The 20,893-nt window shown below is 39.9% G+C and overlaps 1 protein-coding gene across 1 annotated transcript; it reads right to left on the bottom strand.

The window, feature by feature from the left end:
- Positions 1 to 1,018: 1,018 nt before the first annotated feature.
- LOC139457541 (protein sidekick-1-like) lies at positions 1,019 to 16,715 on the bottom strand. Its single transcript, XM_071238918.1, has 11 exons — positions 16,533 to 16,715; positions 14,982 to 15,088; positions 13,130 to 13,292; positions 12,775 to 12,911; positions 11,610 to 11,790; positions 9,823 to 9,959; positions 7,441 to 7,612; positions 5,088 to 5,224; positions 4,234 to 4,420; positions 3,973 to 4,109; positions 1,019 to 3,390 (listed from the first exon to the last, which is right to left on the bottom strand). Exons 2-11 carry the CDS (start codon positions 15,043 to 15,045, stop codon positions 3,098 to 3,100), a joined length of 1,608 nt encoding a protein of 535 aa, XP_071095019.1. The 5' UTR covers positions 15,046 to 15,088; positions 16,533 to 16,715; the 3' UTR covers positions 1,019 to 3,097.
- Positions 16,716 to 20,893: the final 4,178 nt, after the last annotated feature.

Below are 20,893 nucleotides of genomic sequence, written 5' to 3'. Positions count from 1 at the left end.
GGTTATTCCATCACGGTATTTGGATCTGTCGTTACATCCCTCAGGTACATTCCAGCGCCGAATTTAAAACATAAGAAATATAAGAAAGCTACATGATAAAGAGAAGAGAAATATTAAAAAAACAATGAAACACTGTTATATCATGACGTCATTTCTGGAGTTTCGAACAAACGCCAGCAACGTGATGACGTCGTAAATTGAACGGCGTTATTTTTGAAAGGCTAGTTGAGATAAACGCAATGGTCGAACGACCGCACCTAAAAGTGGGCGAGCTACGACATTCTGTAATGGGAGAAAAGGTACAGATAATGGCTGTCAATTGTTTTTGTGTTGAGAATTTTCAGGGAATACCAACTTAACCCCTCTATTCATGAAAAGCACTGTTATTTTGGATCGGATTGTATTTTGGGAGTCATCATTATTTAAATACGGGTAAACATTCTTAAAACATGTAAATGTTATTAACATCCTTCAAGAGGCTGTCAATAATGTGGATATCTCATATAAGAAATAAACGATGCTCCCCTCTTGGTTTATTCTCCCTGCTGAGTTATATTGTACGATAAACATCTGCCTCTCGTTTGTTTCTTAATAAAACCCCACAACTATTGTCATGGCGTGTCTACAATCAGCAGGACTTCACATTAATACAACAGTTGCATCATATTATCACTAACATTTACATCCTTGTTGAAAACATACTGATATCGTATTTTTATCATGTACATTAACATCGCATTTGGAAAACTATCCCAAAACTTATGGTTATTTTTATCAATTCACAACCTGTACCTACAACTCACCTGCTGATCAATTGTCTTCTGCAAACATATGAAAAATAACTACAAATGTTTTCCTAAGCTAGACAACCACGGATATGTAAAATATTTATGTTCCTCAGTGATATCCTGAATGTGATGGGAGTAAATAAGATATCCATTTCACGCCACGCTCAATGGACAAAGACAACAAACGACTTGACTGATGTACTTTATTTCTTGTCGAGTGTATCACTTACAGTTTTGATACATAGATACAGCCCTGGTTAGCAACATATATGTCTTCAAAACAATACAAAACCGTGAACCTAGTACCTGCAGCAGATGGCGTCGGGGAATTCGTTGTAGTAGTTGTAGCAATTGCGAAGCAGTATTAAGGAAGAGTAGCAGAATTATAATAAGGGACCAGGGTTCCGTTCCACAAAGCGACGTCAGCACTACAACTATCTTAAGCATATGTTAAAGTATAGGAATTACGATCATCTTAGCGGTGAGGTCGGTTTGTGGAACGGGGGTTTGTCGTAGGGGTAGTAGATAGTAGTTTCAGTGTTGTATAATACGGAGAGTTTTGATAACATATCTGCTGTATAAACGGCAACATGTAGAAACAACTCTGTTCATACTGCAAAGGAAAAGGAGCGGCAAGAAAGCACTGCATCTACGAATTTCAACAATATGAAATTAACTCTAATACTGCATTGAGTGAGTGAGTGAGTGAGTGAGTGAGTGAGCGAGCGAGTATGATCATACGCCACTTTTAGCAATATTCTAGCAATATCACGCCAGGGGACACCAGAAATGTGCTTCACAACTTGTACCCGTGTGGGGAATCGAACCTGGTTCCTCGCCGTGACGAACGAACGCTGCAACCACTAGGCTACCCTCCTCCGCCTCAATACTGCATTGAAGATAAATCAGGGGCTAACATTCTATCGCGGAACAGCCTGATAATCACATCAGGCGTATCTTAACAGGACAGCATAGGGCCCCCCAAAACATGTCAACATAGGGCCTATAAAACATATCAACATAGGGCTTACAGAACATGTCAACATACGGCTTACAGATCATGTCAATATAGGGCCTACAGACCATGTCAACATACGGCCTACAGAACATGTCAACATACGGCCTACAGAACATGTCAACATACGGCCTACAGAACATGTCAACATACGGCCTACAGAACATGTCAACATACGAGTAACCTTCAGCACACACTTACATTACGGCAACAAACATTTTCAAGCATATAATCGATGTAACAATAAGGACCTATTAAAACCAGATTATTAATAACCAATCTAACTCTACTTTCGAATGAATACTGTCAAGACATGAAAGGTTTGTGGTTGTTCCCCTGCCAAGGCCTTCATTAACATAACCACGACATCACTTGTTTGATCAAAGAACTTGATATAAGTGTCATATCAAACATGTAAGGCTTGTATGTTAACTGAGGAAAAGTCTGCCAAAACCTCGCCTCATTACCATCAACTTTAGATTAAAACATTTCCACTATTTTGTATTGGGTTCAAACGCTCCCCAAACATCCGTACAAAGAGTGAGTGTGTTTAGTCTAACACAACTTTGGACAGTTTTCCAGTTGTATCACGGCTTGTCAGCTTTATGTGGGAGGAAAGTCCAAAGTGATGCAGGTCTGAGATGAGGACAACGAGCACGGATACGGTGCTGACAAACCCTAGATACATACTCGGGGCGAACCAGGATTCAAATTCAAATAGGTTTCTTGCGTGCCCATGGATCCAAACTCTGCATGTTAAATTGCAGAGCCTTAGACGGCTCGGCCGCCTGTGTCCGTATCTTTCAATTTGTGTTTCAGAATACTGCTGATACTGAAGTAAACATCATCAGCTTACTTGAGAAAGATACATTTTGCGACAAATACATTAAAGCAAACAATATACATAGTATCTACTGCCAGCTGGCTACTTATGGAATAGTTATAATGAAGACAGGAATATGAATACCAAAGCTCATATGACTTTATTACTAATACGTATGTGAGAATATAAATAGTGAGTGGGTGGGTATAAGGCCACTTCATATGTTATTCCAAAACTGGCAAGGCTGAGGACGCCAAAACCTAGATTAACACATTTCCGGGGCTCGAATTCTGCTCTTGTTCGTGATGAGCCAACATTTTAATTACAAGGTTACCTCACAACCGCAGCAACAATAACAAGGTTACTACTATGAATATAGTATGAGAAGTTCTGACAGCAGGGGTTGGTGCAACATCAGAAAGTAAGATTAATGTGTGGTGCTGATGGCGATGTTATAAGGCGTCAAAGTTGTCACATTGTCAAAGTTGTCACATTGACGAACGTATAGTTACTGGAACCATATTCATTCACAGCATTTAGCCGAATGTCGTACATTGTTGCCGGTTTTAGACCATCCAGCTTCAGTTGAAGGGCGTGGTCCTCCCTCGGCATGGATGGGTGGGTGATCCATTGACCGTCAGGTTGTCTGTATTCTATGTTGAAACGTTGTCTATAGAAGCCGTTGAAGCCTTTGTCCCATGTGATGATAATGGAACGCGAGTCCACGGTGGCGGCTTGCAGATTCGTTGGTGTATCTGGCTTACCTGTATTGAACACAAGTCAGGACTTAAAACCTCACAACATCTAAAACCTCAGCTCAACAACACATGGACAGTTTTCAGAGGTCACATAAACTAAATTTGCATCCTTCATTCAAAAATCCAGTAACAAAATCCTGAACCTTTTTCATCCATTATCCTTTGTGCACCACGAATGAAACTTGATGTCCCTAACACTGACTCCCCAACCAACCTCAACACACGCACGAACATACTCATGCACACACAGACACAGACAGACAGAGCTTAATAATGATATTGTTGTATGGGGCAATGTGGTCAATATCAAAATCGGATGAGGAATATGACTCAACGTGTTGTACAGCGTAAAACACCGAATTGCCTTTGATCCACACTGTCTGTCTGCACAGAATCAGCCACATACTACACAGATGTACTTAGAGTGTTCAGGACTCAGTTCACGAAGCAGTCTTAGCGTTACGTTCATAGTAAGTCTAGTTATACTATGGGATTTACGACTTCTCAATTGACACACAGTAATGTAACGGAAACAATGCTCAAAGCGGCGTTAATCACAACCAACTCATTTGTCACTTTAACATTTACCGTAGATAATAAGTTGAATGTCTTTGATCATGATGTTGCCCCCGACAGTACATCTACAGGTGTATGTCCCTCGCTCGCCACTGGTCAACTGGTCAAGCTGAAGGCGGGTTGCATCGGGAAGTTTTAACGTGTAGACCCTGCACACAGATGATGGAGAAAAGAAATTTAATCATACACAGTGTAAGTATTCTTATTGATAGTGTATGGTAAATGTTCAGGACTGGCGTGGCCTTCCTTTCAAAGACGTCATGAAAGCCGTACCTGTTGCGTTTGGAATCGTTTCTGATGTAAGATCGAATGATATCGTCATTTTTGTCCAGCCATTCGAACTTGGCCTCTTGCAGTTCGTCGCCTGAAAGTCCATCGACTTTACAATACATAGATGCTGAAGTGTCCTTCTGTCGCCTTATCCTATCTTCTGATGGAGTAATAACGATTTTAGGGGGAACTGAAATAAAGCAGAACTCAAGTTAAGTCAGACAAAACAAACAGCGAAGCTGAAATTGAGAACGGATTGGCATGTCTTAGTTGGCAATATCACACAGAGTCAACAACAGCTTCCATCATCTCTATCATTCTGCTTGTTGACTCTGTGTTGATTAGTCATCCACTGGCTTCCAATTATCTCAATCAGCTCTCTTCGTCCATCAATCAATTTACTGTATACACTTTTATGTTAATAAGTATATATACCTATGTTGTTTAGCACTATCCATCACATGCTTGATAAAGGTGTTAGGATCTACACCGAAACGTCGCACTAATTGTAATAAAGAAGTTGTTCATCCATAGAACTCGTCTTACTTAAGTCAAGAGTTGTGTCTCTTAGGCGTATTAGAAATCTAAGAAGATGGGTTCGAATCGAAATTCACCCTGATAATGTTTCCAGGTTTGTCAGCACCATACACGTTCTCGTGAGTTTCACGAAAGTGGTCAAATACTACTACACTACTAGATGGTACACACTACTGACCAGTGGTCAGATAATCAACCAGGTCAGAAATGAAATGTTTTCATTCCATCAAATATTCTCCATTGTCTGTCAAGCTACAACTATGAGATAACCACATTCGACTGTAAATCACGAAATAAGAGCGACTTCCTAAAACACTTACCGTACAATTTGAGTTGTATTTCTCTGCGGACGGTATTTCCGTCTATTATGGCACGACATGTATATGTACTCTTGTCTCCTCTTCTCAGTTCGTCAAAGAACAGCGTACTGCCCAAGAATGTCTTCTGTGTGAAGTATCTGCAGACAAAGAAAGAAAGTTGGTGACGGAATTCGTTCTCACGCAATTTCGAGTATATCACGTCAGTTAAATGTGGATTGAAATTAAGAGTTAGTGATGAGGATGTACTGTTCATGTTGATCGGCGAAAGAGGGCCAGGCAGACAGTCATGACTGAATTCGAGAGAGAGTGAGTAAGAGAGAGAGCTACCGAGAGAAAGCGTGAGAGAGAGAGTGATAGAGAGAGAGAGAGAGTGAGAGAGAGAGAGCTACCGAGAGAAAGCGTGAGACAGAGACAGAGACAGAGACAGAGAGAATGAATAAATATTTCCACATAGTTGATAATCATCTTCTTGCACACATTTTATAAGTGAGAATATTGCATGATATTCACAATACGTTTTATGGATGTTAAATTATATTTTTGATACCAGTACCAAAGTTTGTACTATTGATCTTATATTTCCCGCTCCATAAAATGACGATGTGGATAGACAATTGCATATTCCAAGAGCAAAATGTTTATGCACACTCCTTGAACTTTAAGCAGGAAACACCGTTCACAAGTATAACGAAACCTAGTATTTCCGTCCCAAGTTAATCCAGGTGAGTCTCAGACATGGGCATTATGTTAATAATAGTCTTCGAGGAAGTGCCCCTTGCGCCTATTTAAGACTTACATATGCCCTTGATCATATCACAGTTTATAAATGAAAAAAGGGAAGTTGTCCGTCATTTGAACCATCTGATACAAGCTTCATGACCACTCTGAATGTATATATTCATCAATCTAAAACTTATTACCCTATTTGGTGTATATATGTCATGCATGTTGATTTTAGTTTATATTTGGCTGCCAGACCCTTCATTGAAGAAATCCTTCCCGACTGTCTCCCTCACACGTACGCACAATGTTGAGGTTTAATGTGTAACTGCGGTTTAGCGCCGCTTTTACCAGCACTTCGGTTGTTAAACAGCGTGTCCGTTTGATGTGGGAGGAAAGTCCGAAGTGATGCACGTACTAGACGTTAAGAAAGCCACGAGCACGAACATAGTATTATAGTGTTGACAAACAAAGAATCACAATCTGGGTAGTTCTAGGATATGATTCATAGGATTCTGGTCTGTCTTAGGGGAGCATCGCATTGTACGTCTTACACATGACCAGCTGAGCCCTGATATCAGTATGTATGCATAAATAGAACTATTATTTTTATACGATATACTTTTTACTAATATTGTGACGTCATCAGTCACGTGTATCCCTGAAGATTGAGTATTCATACATTGTGCAAAGTGTGGAAAGGATATATTTAGATCAACCATTATTTTCTATCTTTGGATTTCTATTAGGAAGCTAGTTTACATTGATTTGTGTATAAAGAATATTACATATATACAGTTTTAAAACTCAGGCTATAGGCCACCAGTAACCAAGGCTAGGCCACCTCACTGGGGATCATTGGGACTTACAGTACCCCTGCTTCCTGCATGATACCCCAACAGGATTTACGTCATCACTTTAGCTACTGACGGTTGTGAACAATACTAGCCCATATAAAAAGTACTCAGCAATGAGTTGACTTAAAAACACTGGTTGATGATTGTTACATCGTTTATGCTAGGATCACGTGTCACACAGGGGGACAATAATACTTTAACCCCCTGGACACAGCCTTCAATAAAGGCAGTAGATAATAGCATCACGCCAAGTTAAAAAGCAAACATTTAATTATTCACATACATATTTAAAATTTATTATACAGACCAATTTCTTTCAAATAGCTAATAATAAGATGCCCGCTGACACGGGAAAAGAGATCTTTCAGATTTACGCTCTGATAATGTGATCCCTTGTTTGACGTAACAACCGACGATTGAAATGACATGTCATATGATTCTTCTCCATTTTCTTTAACAAGATAACAAAGGGAAATATACTGGACAACCCACTGAACCTGCGGAAGGTTCCATCAGTCACTCCCAGACGCATACTTGATAATTCCTCGCCTGTAATTATGGTCTTAAATAACCTAAAAAGCCATATGTAGTCGGTACTTATTTGAGACAAATGGAAATGTCAGAATTAAGAAATAGAATAGAGATATTGTGAATTTGAAGGCCTCCTGAAAAACAATAATACTGGAATCATTAAGAGGTAGACATTTTCATATTTTGGAGAAGGTGGGCGTGAAAAGAAAATATGTTGACGGAAAGGATGAGATAAAATGTTCCACCTGTTGGCTGGAGGATAATCTGGGTCATAACGTGATATGGAATAGCCGTTTGGGTACAGCCAGTCTACAGTTACATCTCTGCCGCCTGACGGTTCGGTGACTTGGCAATACAACGCTAGACCTGTGTCCCTTTCCCGCCTTATAACGGTCTGTTGTGGAAGTATGACAACCCCTGAAACAATAGGAAGAATACTTAGACCAAACACGATGGATTCCAGACCAACTAAAATGAGTGTATGGATTGGTAGATTGACAAATAGGAAAACAATTGTGAACAAACATTACGATTTCAACATGGCGGACAAAAATAATCTTGTAGTTATAAAATAGTGCTTATTAATCATATATGTACCATAGTGCATAAGGGTGTTTATAATTTTACTGCCATGCCTATAGTATTGTATGCATCTCAAAATAACCTTTTGTGAAGTACTACTTTCAAGGGAGACCTGTTGAGAGGTTTACATTTTAATTGAAAGACCTGCTTGAATCTATAACACTTGGATGTATATTTACAGCCTAGTATTGTGCATCTAACGTTGGTATTCGACTGGTTACAAATCACATTTTTTATAATCGAACCTGCAACCTCACAGATCATGTTTAGTTTGTAACCCACTGTTATCCACTGAGCCACCGGGGCAAGTGATCAGCTTCGGTTCTCGGACTGTTCCCTCGCAGTGTATTATAGTTATGGTGTCTTTAGTTGCCTGATGTGGTGTAATATTAGGTTAGCGGAAATACTGTACGAGGCGTCAAATATCGAATTTATTATGCTTTACATTTTCTGATAACTATATAGAACATTTTGCCTTACATCAGAGATTTCTTCATCGGTACTACTAGCAAAGCATTTGACGGTCATTGCTGATGTCAAAGGGAGACCACTCTTCAAACCTTGTTGAAAATTTAAACTAGAATCTTTCTCAATAAAGTTCAGAAGGTGATCTTAAAAACCAGAAAAATGTCCTTGCATATGACAAGAGGGTATAATATTGCATGTAACAGTAGTCTAAAAATCTGTATGTACCAGTAGTGTATAACGTCGTTTGTATCAGTAGTGTATAATGGTGTATATATCAGAAGTGTATACTGGTGTATGTATCAGTAGTGTTTAATGTTGTATGTACCAGTAGTGTATAATGGTGTATGTATCAGTAGTATTTTAATGTTGTATGTACTAGTAGTGTATAATGGTGTAGGTACCAGTGGTGTATAATGTTGTATGTACTAGTGGTGTATAATGTTGTATGTACTAGTGGTGTATAATGGTGCTGTATGTACTAGTGGTGTATAATGTTGTATGTACTAGTAGTGTATAATGTTGTATGCACCAGTGGTGTATAATGTTGTATGTACTAGTTGTGTATAATGGTGTAGGTACTAGTAGTGTATAATGTTGTATGTACTTGTAGTGTATAATGTTGTATGTACTAGTAGTGTATAATGGTGTAGGTACCAGTAATGTATAATGTGGTATGTACTTGTAGTGTATAATGTTGTCTGTACTAGTAGTGTATAATGGTGTATGTATTAGTAGTGTATACTGTTGTATGTACTAGTAGTGTATACTGTTTTATTACCCACGTGGTGAATATACAGGTGGTAAGATACTAAATCCGTATGTCACACGTGTGTCGTACAAGGTTGACCTTGTTTTATTCGTTTTGATTGGATAACCGTGACCTCTGTCACACAGGGACTACTTTTTTCATTCATAAAAAATCGCGAGACGTCATTCATTTTGCGATTACAAGGCAGAACTGAAGAAATATGAGAACGAGAGATATTTACAAACACTTTATTAAACCAAACAAGAAAGTCACACGCAATTCGCTCGGTCGCTCGGTCAGATACCATAGAAAGTCCACTCGTTTCGTAAAAATGGTATCTAACGAGAATGAGTGTAGTATTCTCTATGTATGTACTAGTAGTGTATACTGTTGTATGTACTAGTAGTGTATACTGTTGTATGTACTAGTAGTGTATAATGTTGTATGTACTTGTAGTGTATAATGCTGTATGTACTAGTAGTGTATAATGTTGTATGTACCAGTAGTGTACAATGTTGTATGTACTAGTAGTGTATAATGTTGTATGTACTAGTAGTGTATACTGTTGTATGTACTAGTAGTGTATAATGTTGTATCTACCAGTAGTGTATAATGCTGTATGTACTAGTGGTGTATAATGGTGTAACTGGCAGTAGTGTATAAATTCCTGTTTATCAGTAGTGTATAATGGTATATGTTAACATAAGTGGTAATCCCAGAAACCTGAATTGAAGCTCCAATTCTACAAACATACTCCAGGGAATACATTCATAAAAGTCCTTGAGGGTTTGAAAGCGGTCGACATCTGACAAGTCAGTTAGACACTCACCATAAACATTGAGATGAAAAGACTTAAGTATTGTGTCACCACCAACTTTTCCTCTGCATGTATATGTTCCGTGGTCTTCAAGCTTCACTTGATTAAACTTCAGCTGGCGTCGTCGACCAAGTTTCCTTGTGTAGACCCTGCAAGGTGTCAAAAGGAGACTCGTAGAATATATTCACGCAGAAGATCATAACGTGATTTGTAGGTATCTGATACCCGTATATATAATTTTAAACCCAATACGTGTCTGCAACTTGCATGGGAACATGTGAAGAAAAACTCGTTTCAGGTTTCACTCGCGGGGTGTTCGGCACTTTAGTGAGTGAGTGAGTATGGTTTTACGCCGCTTTTAGCAATATTCCAGCACTATCACGGCAGGGGACACCAGAAATGGGCTTGGCACATTGTACCCATGTCGGGAATCGAACCCGGGTCTTCGGCGTGACGAGCGAACGCTTTAACCACTAAGCTTCCCGACCGCCCCGTTCGGCACTTTAAGTGATGAACGTGCGTGAACATCCCTGGATCTTCTGTATCGTGGTGTACGATCCCATTCATCTTCGAACCTTGCAATGTTTAGTTTTATACGTACACAGCTATTGTGGCATTGTGGCTTATTGTGGCATCTCAATGTTCGTTGCAGCTCAGTAGATGTGACGTCACAGCGAGGATAATGTAGCGCTAAAGCACGATCTCTAAAACTGATTAATAATGTTCTTCAAATATAATCATTTAGTGATGCGTCCGTCACATCAGCTGCGTCAGTGATTATTGTGACTTGAAAACCCGAGTGATCGATCATTTACCAAAGTCGTGCCAGAAAAGTCAATAACATTCGAAAACACATAACTTTATTTCGCATTGTAAAATACAAAGTTATGCGAAATAATCGAAGCACTCTCTTTCATAGACGTCAGACGTCAAGCTGAATAGGAAGAAGAAGTTTATTTGTGAATAAAGGTACATATACATATACCGGGATGTGGTACGGCGTGAACCACTTCTCTGGCCGCCGGGTCTCGCTGACTGTTCGTATCAACAGTCGAGCTGCTTAATAATTTATCAAAACGGATGGTAAGTTAAAATGATCTGATTGTTATTTCATTTCGACCTTCATATTAGCTTTTGATCTTTTATGTATTTGTTATTTGTGTCATCTATTTCCTGAGATGAAAAAGAAACGAATTGTAAAACAGCAAGGATCCGAGAAAGAATATGAATCCCCAGCGATCTGCGCTTGTCTTAAGAGGCGACTAAATGGATCGGAAGGTCAGGCATGCTGATTTGAAGGTATGTCATCGTACCCCAAATGTATGCCTCAATGCTCATGATGACTGTAAATGTATTGTCTGGATCAGCCTTTTTTTACAGACCGTCATCACATATCTGCTATACTGCTGAGTGCAGTGCAAAACAAAAACAAACAAAACACGAAATGCATTCTGAATATCAAGCTCAAAAATGACGGATGCATATCTTTGATTTGTGGACTGGAACACGATTGGCACGTTATACAATAATACAATGCTAGTATTAATAACGTATGTTCGACAAAATGATTGATGGACGTAAATCATACTTAAATTACGTACCAGCATATGACAGTACTGTAAGGGAGTAATACTTGGGTAAATAATTGCAATGTAAGGCATGTTTTACAAACGTTACAATTTTACAAATACTTGTGATGTAACTTATATATGTAGTGGTTACATGCCAGCAAAGGCTTGTGAAATAAGTTAGTTATATAAAGGGGCTATGATTGTGAATCATTCGACTACAATAATCACCTGCTGCTTTTGGGGTCATTTTTACTGAAAGGTCCAATGGATTTGTTGTTGTTGTCAAGCCATTCTAAGTTGGCAACTTGATCGTCTGAGAGTCCCAGCGCCTCACAAGTGAGGATCTGTTCACCTGTGTCTTGGACTCGCGTTATATCTCCAGATGTGGAGATGACAATATCTGGGGTTTCTGAAATAGATTTCAATCATGACGTACTCTGGCAACTTTGTATGAGCGTGATAGAGTTCTATTCGCTGGAGATAAAAAAAACAACAACAACCACGGCTTCAACAAGGAAAAGTCATTGATGTTTCTGTTGTAGAAAAGACAGGTATTTCACAGTTATGGTGGAGGTAATAATAATAATAATAATAATAAATATAATGATGATGATGATGATGATGATGATGATGATGATGATGATGATGAAAATAATAATAACAGGTTGGAATACAGTAGTTTGGTAATAACATAGGGAATAAAGCAACGATTATGACAAGGGATTAGAACGATATGATATACATATCATAGTTTTAAATAAAAGCGAGAAAAAGTTCATTGCAAGATTCCGACTTTATCATGAGCATGTGTTTAAGAATCAAATAGTGACGATAGCAGGGTTAAGCGAAAAGGTGGGTGTATCCTGCACCCGTCAAAAACACATACAAAGGCAAGGCAATTGTTCCCCAGAAAAAAACCCCAAAAAACACGGGAACATATGGTACAAGTAAAAACACAGCTTTTGAAACAGTCGTTTTACTTTGAAACCTGTGTGGAAAGAGCATGGACGATTGTCCTCAAACGTTGTGTAATGTACACGTCATAGGTTATGGCTGCTGGAATACGGCTCGACATAGAGGGAAAGTTGACTGCTTGGAAAGTGAAGTCATCGCTCTTGTCATACAGTCTTGTGAATATGTATGCATAGTTATCAATATGAAACAGACGGGGGTGTTTCACTGGTCTCTTCAATGTCAAGTTCAGGCGGGTACATCAGTGGGAGGTAGCTGGCAAAGCTATATCATATGTAATACCATATGATAGAAAGCAATATATCCTGAGTGAGTGAGTGAGTGTGTGAGTGAGTGAGTGAGTGAGTGAGTGAGTGAGTGAGTGAGGTTCAAAGATATTAACCTATAAGGACAAAGGGTATTTCATGTGCGAGTCTTTTACCATTGAAATAGAGCTGTCTTGATTTATTCATAGTCGTATCCCCGACCTTTCCTCTACACGTATATGTGCCTGCATCTTCATCTCTCCAATTTTTGAAGAATAATATTAAGCTTCGCCCTGAATAGGATGTGTGGATGCTACAAGCAAAGGAAAAGATAATGAAGATTCGGAAACATTGGAGCCACATTCCTGCAAAGTGGTAAACATATCATTCTTACTCAAGTGGGTACCAGTGCTATATTCATTTTGGTCCCGACTCGGTTATTTATAGGTCACAGTCATGTAGATGAACTACTGATTAGTTCGACTTAACCATCAGATTAAAAAAAAACCCAAACAACAGAATATTCTGTACCGTTTGTCCCAGTCGCGTCCAATAACATTGTTGTTCCTGTCCAGCCATTCTAACTTGGCATCAATACCGTCTGGCAGTCCAGGAACTTCGCATTGCATTGGAAACGAAACGTGGTACGCCATTAATTCATCCATTGGTGGACCAATAACGAGTTCTTGGGCACCTGAAAAAGTCACATGAATATCAAGCAATGAAAGTGATGTGTCTGTTTTCTAAACTCAGGATGAGTGACCTCACGCCCGGTGCTCATTCCTGGCCACATCCAGAACCATCTCAGATCTCAACCCGGTCATGAACTCTGGATGCATCCCTGACCTCACTGCATCCCTGACCTCATCCAGGACCTCATCCTGTACCTCATCCAGGACTTCACCACATCCCTGAACTCATCCTGTATCTCATCCATGACCTCACCGCATCCCTGACCTCATCCAGGACCTCATCCAGGACCTCACCACATCCCTGACCTCACCGCATCCCTTACCTCATCCTGTACCTCATCCAGGACCTCATCAGATCCCTGACCTCATCCCTGACTTCATCCCTGACCTCAGTCTGACCTCATCCGGGACTTCACCACATCCCTGACCTCATCCCTGACCGCATCCCTGACCTCACCGCATCCCTGACCTCATCCCTGACCTCACCACATCCCTGACCTCATCCCTGACCTCATCCTGTACCTCATCCATGACCTCACCGCATCCCTGACCTCATCCAGGACCTTATCCTGTACCTCATCCAGTACTTTACCACATCCCTGAACTCATCCTGTACCTCATCCATGACCTCATCCAGGACCTCATCACATCCCTGACCACATCAATGACTTCATGGCATCCCTGACCTCAGCCTGTACCTCATCCAGGACCTCATCACATCCCTGACCTCATCCCTGACCTCAGTCTGACCTCATCCAGCACATTACCACATCCCTGACCTCACCGCAATCCTGACCTCATCCCTGACCGCACCACATCCCTGACCTCATCCCTGACCTCATCCTGTACCTCATCCAGGACCTCACCACATCCAGGACCTCATCCAGGACCTCATTTCTGACCTCATCGATAATGTGTACTTGATCCTTAGCAAACTTTGTAATAATAATAGACATACGATTATCATTACATCAACGCATTAAGCCATGCAATTGCTTGTAACATGATAATATGGAAATCATGACCCAGAGTATACAACTTAGACAACCGGACACGTGACCTTTTCGCCATGAGTCAACCCAGTGATAATCTCACATTATTTCTGCTGGCATCAACACCATGTTTGCTGGCAGCACAACTTGTGGAAATTGTTTCACATACGTTGTACATAATGTTAGCTTATCGCGAGGGGGAAACGGAATATGTGGCTGTGCACCCCGAGCGTTTGTGTGTCGCCATTTGTGGTCATGTTTAAGCTCTGTTCAGCATTTGCATGTCCAGTCGATTTTCAGTGAATTCGGATTTTCTGGAACTAGGATGATATTTCGAGTATTTAGAATGAGTGAGTGATTGAGTTGGGTTTTATCGCTGGTTTTAACAATATTCCAGTTATATCGCGGCGTGTCAGCTTAATTTGGTAGAAAAGCCCGAGGTGATGTCTCAGACGTTACCACTTCGGTGAAACCCACGTGCTAAAAAAAAGTAGAAAAATAATCGAGGTGAAACGGGATTCGATCCGCAACTCATAGATATATGGCGTGCCCAAGGGACAAAAATCTGCACAGCGAATCGCGGCGCCTTAGACGACTGGGCCACCCGTGCCCCTCGAATATTAAGAAAACACTTGTGATGAATCATTCATGCACACATTATACAACATAAAACCGTCGTTCAAAAGAAACTCTACTTACACACAGCAAGGGGGCCCAAACATATTACCAATAGCAGGAGGTGTCTCATGTCAGCGTCCGACATGGCTGTGAACTGCAAGTCTAATGGTTGCTCGTCAGCTTGTAATCTGTAAAGTGTTATATACGTGTAGGGTACGAATTGGCGTTTAGTAATGTGGCGGGCTTTTGCATGCGTAGGCGTCAAACATTTCACCTTTCAAATGTCAAACTTTCAGATCTGACTGGTGATTGTAACAGGTTCGCCAGTCTGCAGACGATTAAAATGTTTTTCATATATGCCAGACTGGTCCCAATTGTTAAAGTCATATGAGGTAGACGAACATGATCGTGGACATGTACATGGCACACACATATATGGTCTGCCGTATATGCATCAAAGATTGTAATGATTCTGAAAGTATCAACGCTAATGGTAAAGGTGCAAATCTCAGCCTCTCAGACTCTGGACCAGCTAGTTCTTGTTACATCTCCTTGATGCCCCGGCAGAATACAAAAAAATACCAGGGTATGGAACCACCGTCGACATAAAACAATAACTGACGAAAAACAATACATTGCAATAGTTGTATATATGCAATAAAATCAGAAATAACACAAAATTGTGATAGTTGCATAGATCCAGTTGAAAAGAAAAAAATAAGACATTGCAATGGACACGTACAAAAAACATGAGATTGTAATAATTACAGAAGACAAAGTAAGATCTTGCAATAGTTGCATTCATTATATACATGAGTGTGAGATATGCAGTTGTATGAAAATGATAAAACTCTTTTTTTCTTCAAAAGTTATCAAAATTTCTGTGTTATGAAAATAAAACCCCTTATTTTCACTTGTGTGAAAATGAAAATCAGTGTTTTCATGACCCTGGAATGACGGAAATAGTTTCACCTCGGATTACCGCCCTTGGAAGTTGTCTCCCATTGGTTGTCTGCTGGCGTAAAACCTGGACGAAGCAAGACGAGTAAACACATTTCACCTTTTGATATTGACTACTTGATGTACTATTTGCATATTACCAAAGAAACTAACACCATGTTGTTTGTCGTGTTCTCGTTTTACTTCAGTGCCACAACTTGCGACGATGCCGGTCACTGATCTTTGCCATTGTTGCAGCTTTTTGCATACATGTATTCCTGGGCATTCCCACTGATGAGCCAGAAAACAGCTTTAATATATTTTGTGTGACATGTTATGTTCTTTAGCTTTGTTACGAACGGAACGACGTCTCATAAAATCGGCATGACGCCATGAAAATGAATTATACCACATCACGGATGCCTCCTTCATGAAGTGTAAATCCTCCCCAGTTGGGATATCGGGTAGAACATGTGCTTGTCGTACGTGGCAACTTAATGGATCAGTTCAGGCTCGGTTCATAGCGTGACAACATAACTTAACACTGCAATCTATGCTCATAACATCAATCACTGCATTATGTAGCCCAGACTCAATTGACACAAGTTTAATTATTGCTGTGTGTGGTCTTGTGGCGAGCGTAGTTGCTGTGGAACAATTCTAATCCATGAAAAGGGGACAGATGTTACTTACGTTTTGTATGCACTGTAACAATTGAAGACGAGTGATTAATCAGGTGAAGACATATACCCCTGCATCAGTCATTAATATGTCCTTAACACGAAATTATGCATCACGGAATACCATATGTGGCGAGAAGAAATCGTCACGTTCAATATTATTTCACGTCTTTGACACTCACTCGCCCACGGAGACACCATACCACACTCATATACATTGTGCTGACTGCGAGTCGGTCAGTCCTAGTATTTGGATCACAGCGTTTATTGTCAATTGGCGCATAGTGATAATGTCAAATGGTTCTAATTGTCCGTGTCAATTGCCTCAAAGTGTAAATGTCAATTGGTTCAGAGTGTTTATGTCAAGTTGTTTAAAGTGTTATAAACGACAGGCTCAGAGAGTTGATATCTGTTGGCTCAAAGTGTTTATGTCTCTTGGTTCAGAGCAATAGAAAGTACTTTACACTACACATCAGCATTGTATATCAGTGTTGAAATCATGTGACATTAAATACTCACATTGTATCTCAGTGTAAACATCATGTGACATTTAGTACTCACATTGTATCTCAGTTTTGACATCATGTAACATTTAGTACTCGCATTGCATCTCAGTGTATATACATGTGACATTTAGTAGTCACATTGAATCTCAGTGTTGACATCATGTGACATTAGGTACTTACATTGTATCACACTGTATACATCATGTGACATTAAAAAGTCACATTGTATCTCAGTGTTTACATCATGTGACATTTAGTAGTCACATTGAATCTCAGTGTTGACATCATGTGACATTTAGTACTCACATTGCATCTCAGTGTAAACATCATGTGACATTTAGTTTCTCATTTCTGTTATTAATTCAGTTGCCCGCACTGCTAAAACTATTGTCAATGCATGAAAAGCGTTTACCAAGAAAAGATATGTTATTACATATGGACATTACTAGACATTTAATCTGGGCTTCTGTAATAAGGCATTCACTTGTCTAGTATAGTTTTGTGTTTGTTTGGCTGTCTCAGATTGTTGGAAATCCCACATATTTCATTAATATACTTCAGAAACGTACAAGGCATTGTTTATAGTGGGACGAGAAATACCTTAATGCTATTGTTAACGTCAATCTTGGAAAAAATATCAGTTAAGTTCAGAGCAGTGCCACTGCGTCTGAAAATAAATGAAGGCAGGTGGCAAAAAATCGATATTTCACTTCACTGGTACACACGAATTTCACTGAATTTCATTTTAGGTTATGATGAAATTATAATGAAATATCTACCACGAAATTTACATGTTAATATTTTTAAATTTAAGAAAGTTCCTTTTTCAAATGATACAAATAAAAGTTTGAGAATGTTGTGCCTATATATTTACAATGCTTACACAAAAGAAGTGAATCCCTAGGATCTAGGACGCAGCGATTCGCTGTGCGTCCCTTGGGCACGACAGAAAACTATGATTGTTGGCACGAATCCCGGTTCGCCCCGATTATGCTTCTAGGTTTGTCAGCACCATACCCGTGCTCGTGTGTTTCACCGAAGTGGTAAACGTCTGAGCCCTGCATGACTTCGGGCTTTCCTCCCGCATTAAGCTGACACGCCGCCGCAATATAACTGAAATACCGTTAAAAGCGGCGTTAAACCGTATTTACGCCTCAGTACTTCGGTGATTTTATCACTATGAAAGTATCAGTTTATGTAGAGTACCACATAGTGTGTGCGAGAGGGTTATCCATGTTAAACCATTGCATGATATCTCAGTGAGCTGGCACACACACACACACACACACACACACACACACACACACACACACACACACACACACACACACGCACACGCACACGCACACGCACACGCACACGCACACACGCACACACACACACACGCAAACACACACACACAGGCTCGCACACATACGTTGCTATATAAGTGCACTAATTTTTAACGCGACGTTAACACCCATTACACCTCAGCTCATGTTTTTGCATTGTTATCATATGGACCTCATACGGTATTCTGACACATATCTCTGAGAAGATGTCACTTCACTGCATCTGAGAATGACACCTATACATGCGTGTATCACACTGACTGCACAGAACTGAAAACTCACGGAACTCCTTTGTGACTAGAGTGAAAGGGAGGCAACTCCTGACTCCTCGCCTCGCTATCATGAGGTTGTGTTGGACGCCTATCGGGAAATACCGACTTTCTGCTGGCTTACAAACTGTTTCTTAGATTCAAGAACACGTGCCTAATTCGATACATTTGACTATTATATTTATTATATAGTGCCAAATAATGTGCAGCAGCCGTTGTTAGATGAGACATTCATCCTTGGGGAACGTGTATCTAGACTGTTTGGGAATCGTATACAAAGGTGTTCTGGCAAGTAGGCATCGCATTTATATTTATTGGATCGTAATCGACAACACAAAGCTGGAAATTCACATTCGTTGCACAGAGTTCGCGACACACGCCGTCTGCGCATAAAGTTGATATAGGACATGTAATGGAGGAGACTTTTATCCCAAGTCACAGTCGCGATTTTACTTACTTGCCAAATGCTGGTTCTAGATCACAAACGTTTTCCGGTGCTTTTGGAACTATTCAATGGACGCCATCAATCAGGCTAACTCACACCACTCGTTTGACTGGTAAATAAACACTTCGCAGTGTTTTCTGGAAATATCATGTTTGTTTGCAACATTGTCGATATTGTGCATATGATAAGTACAAAAAGACATGCCAAGTTTCAAAAACTTCCAGTTCATATTCGGTGTCTGCAGTTATCCAGCTGGATAAGCACTTGTGTTGTCATAACTTCCACACCTTAACACAAACATACCACCGTCGCGACGGTCAGGAAAGAGGCCCTGTGGAAAGGGGCCCTGAACCCAGTTTTTTTCAAATCACCCGTCGAGCTAAAGTAAACTATTCTCATTGAGTTGTGATCATTCCAAATGCCTTTTGCTACTGGGCTGACTGGTTAAAAATCACAATCGATACGAATCTGTCATTCGGACCATTCGGCGACCAAAGGATCCTGGGACGTAACTCTAAAAAGTGAATTGAGACAGCTTCAACAAAATGACCACGTGTGCTCCGAAATGTTAGAAACTCTAAAAGTAGACACAAATAAGTATAAACTCCATGGATAATGTATCTACCAGTCCGCGTATCTGGAGTAATATTATGAGCAGTGATAGGGCAGAACAACAGTCAAGCTAACCCTTGTCGCGAACATCTAGGTGCCATCACTGGTTGTTCTCTGACGTCTACGTTTTTCATTCAGGTAGATGAGTGTAAGATCTAACAATGTGACAAATGTTATGTTTGGGATAACACTATCTTAGTCAAGTACAGATTCTCGTTCTGATTTTGGGTTGAGTCCCGTCCGGGATTCTAACCCAAACTAGTGTAAGAGTGTAAGATCGCTTTGAGCAAAATTTCAAATATATCACGGCGTGGAGGTGCACGGCGCACACGTTTACAATACTACTACTACTGAACCAACAGTGACCTACTTTATGATATTATATCCTGCATTTGAATATTTACTTCAACATTACTTGTGACGGAATTGCAGTGCATTGTGCATACACCTTCACCAGTACGCGGAATAAGGAAAATGTCGATTTGTCTTACCTGAGTGAATATCAATATTACTTGGCAAGATAACAGAACACGGATTGTGATTTTGATTGTGAAACAGGCATTCCTGCACAAATTTACCCCAGTTTTTAACCAGGCCTCTTAATACACAATTAAACGCATAACAAATTCTGAAACCTAAACTCCATTCACAATAATACTGTCAAGTGCTTCTTTTAACTGGAGCAATGTTATTGCATCATATCAATAAATACTAAATTGTTCAAATGTGCTGTTAAGTGTTGTTAGATGATACCAAATATTGTTATTATGATTTTAATAATTGATATCTGATGCTTTCCTCATAACTATCGAATAAATATCAGTGGGACAAGTGTTTCCTTCACAGTAAAACTATTTCACTGGTAACATACTTTTGTAAACCCATATCTGAGGCGGGTTGAAATATGAAACGGCCTTTCAGGAGCCCAGTGTCTTTTTTAATGTTCACATTTCAATTTAATAAAATCTATAAGTTATACGCTTCCTCCTCATGCACTATTTCAATTGCTTTTGTTTAGTGTTCCACGATACTAACTATAAAAGTCAGATGCAATCTGCTTTATGAACAGATACTGTTCAACTAATTTTCAATAGTATTATTAACAGACAGTTGCAAATCAAAATCATCGGACGAAAGTGTGTAATCCGGAACAGCTGTCCAACATTCTTTCCAACAGTGAAAACCACAGATAGTCGTAATACAATCCTTGT

The sequence above is a fragment of the Haliotis cracherodii genome, unplaced genomic scaffold (genome assembly GCF_022045235.1).
Source record: "Haliotis cracherodii isolate W230 unplaced genomic scaffold, xgHalCrac1.p SCAF_12, whole genome shotgun sequence".
Taxonomy (NCBI): domain Eukaryota; kingdom Metazoa; phylum Mollusca; class Gastropoda; order Lepetellida; family Haliotidae; genus Haliotis; species Haliotis cracherodii.
This window is presented reverse-complemented; position numbering and strand designations above follow the sequence as displayed.

What these genes read in the sequence shown, in the direction of transcription:
- LOC139457541 (XM_071238918.1), bottom strand. Translation starts at nt 15,045, where the DNA reads ATGTCGGACGCTGACATGAGACACCTCCTGCTATTGGTAATATGTTTG. An exon ending in TTTGGGCCCCCTTGCTGTGT is followed by an intron (nt 13,293 to 14,981) that starts GTAAGTAGAGTT and finishes TGACTTTTTCAG; the next exon opens with GTGCCCAAGAACTCGTTATT. An exon ending in GGACGCGACTGGGACAAACG is followed by an intron (nt 12,912 to 13,129) that starts GTACAGAATATT and finishes CTTTGCTTGTAG; the next exon opens with CATCCACACATCCTATTCAG.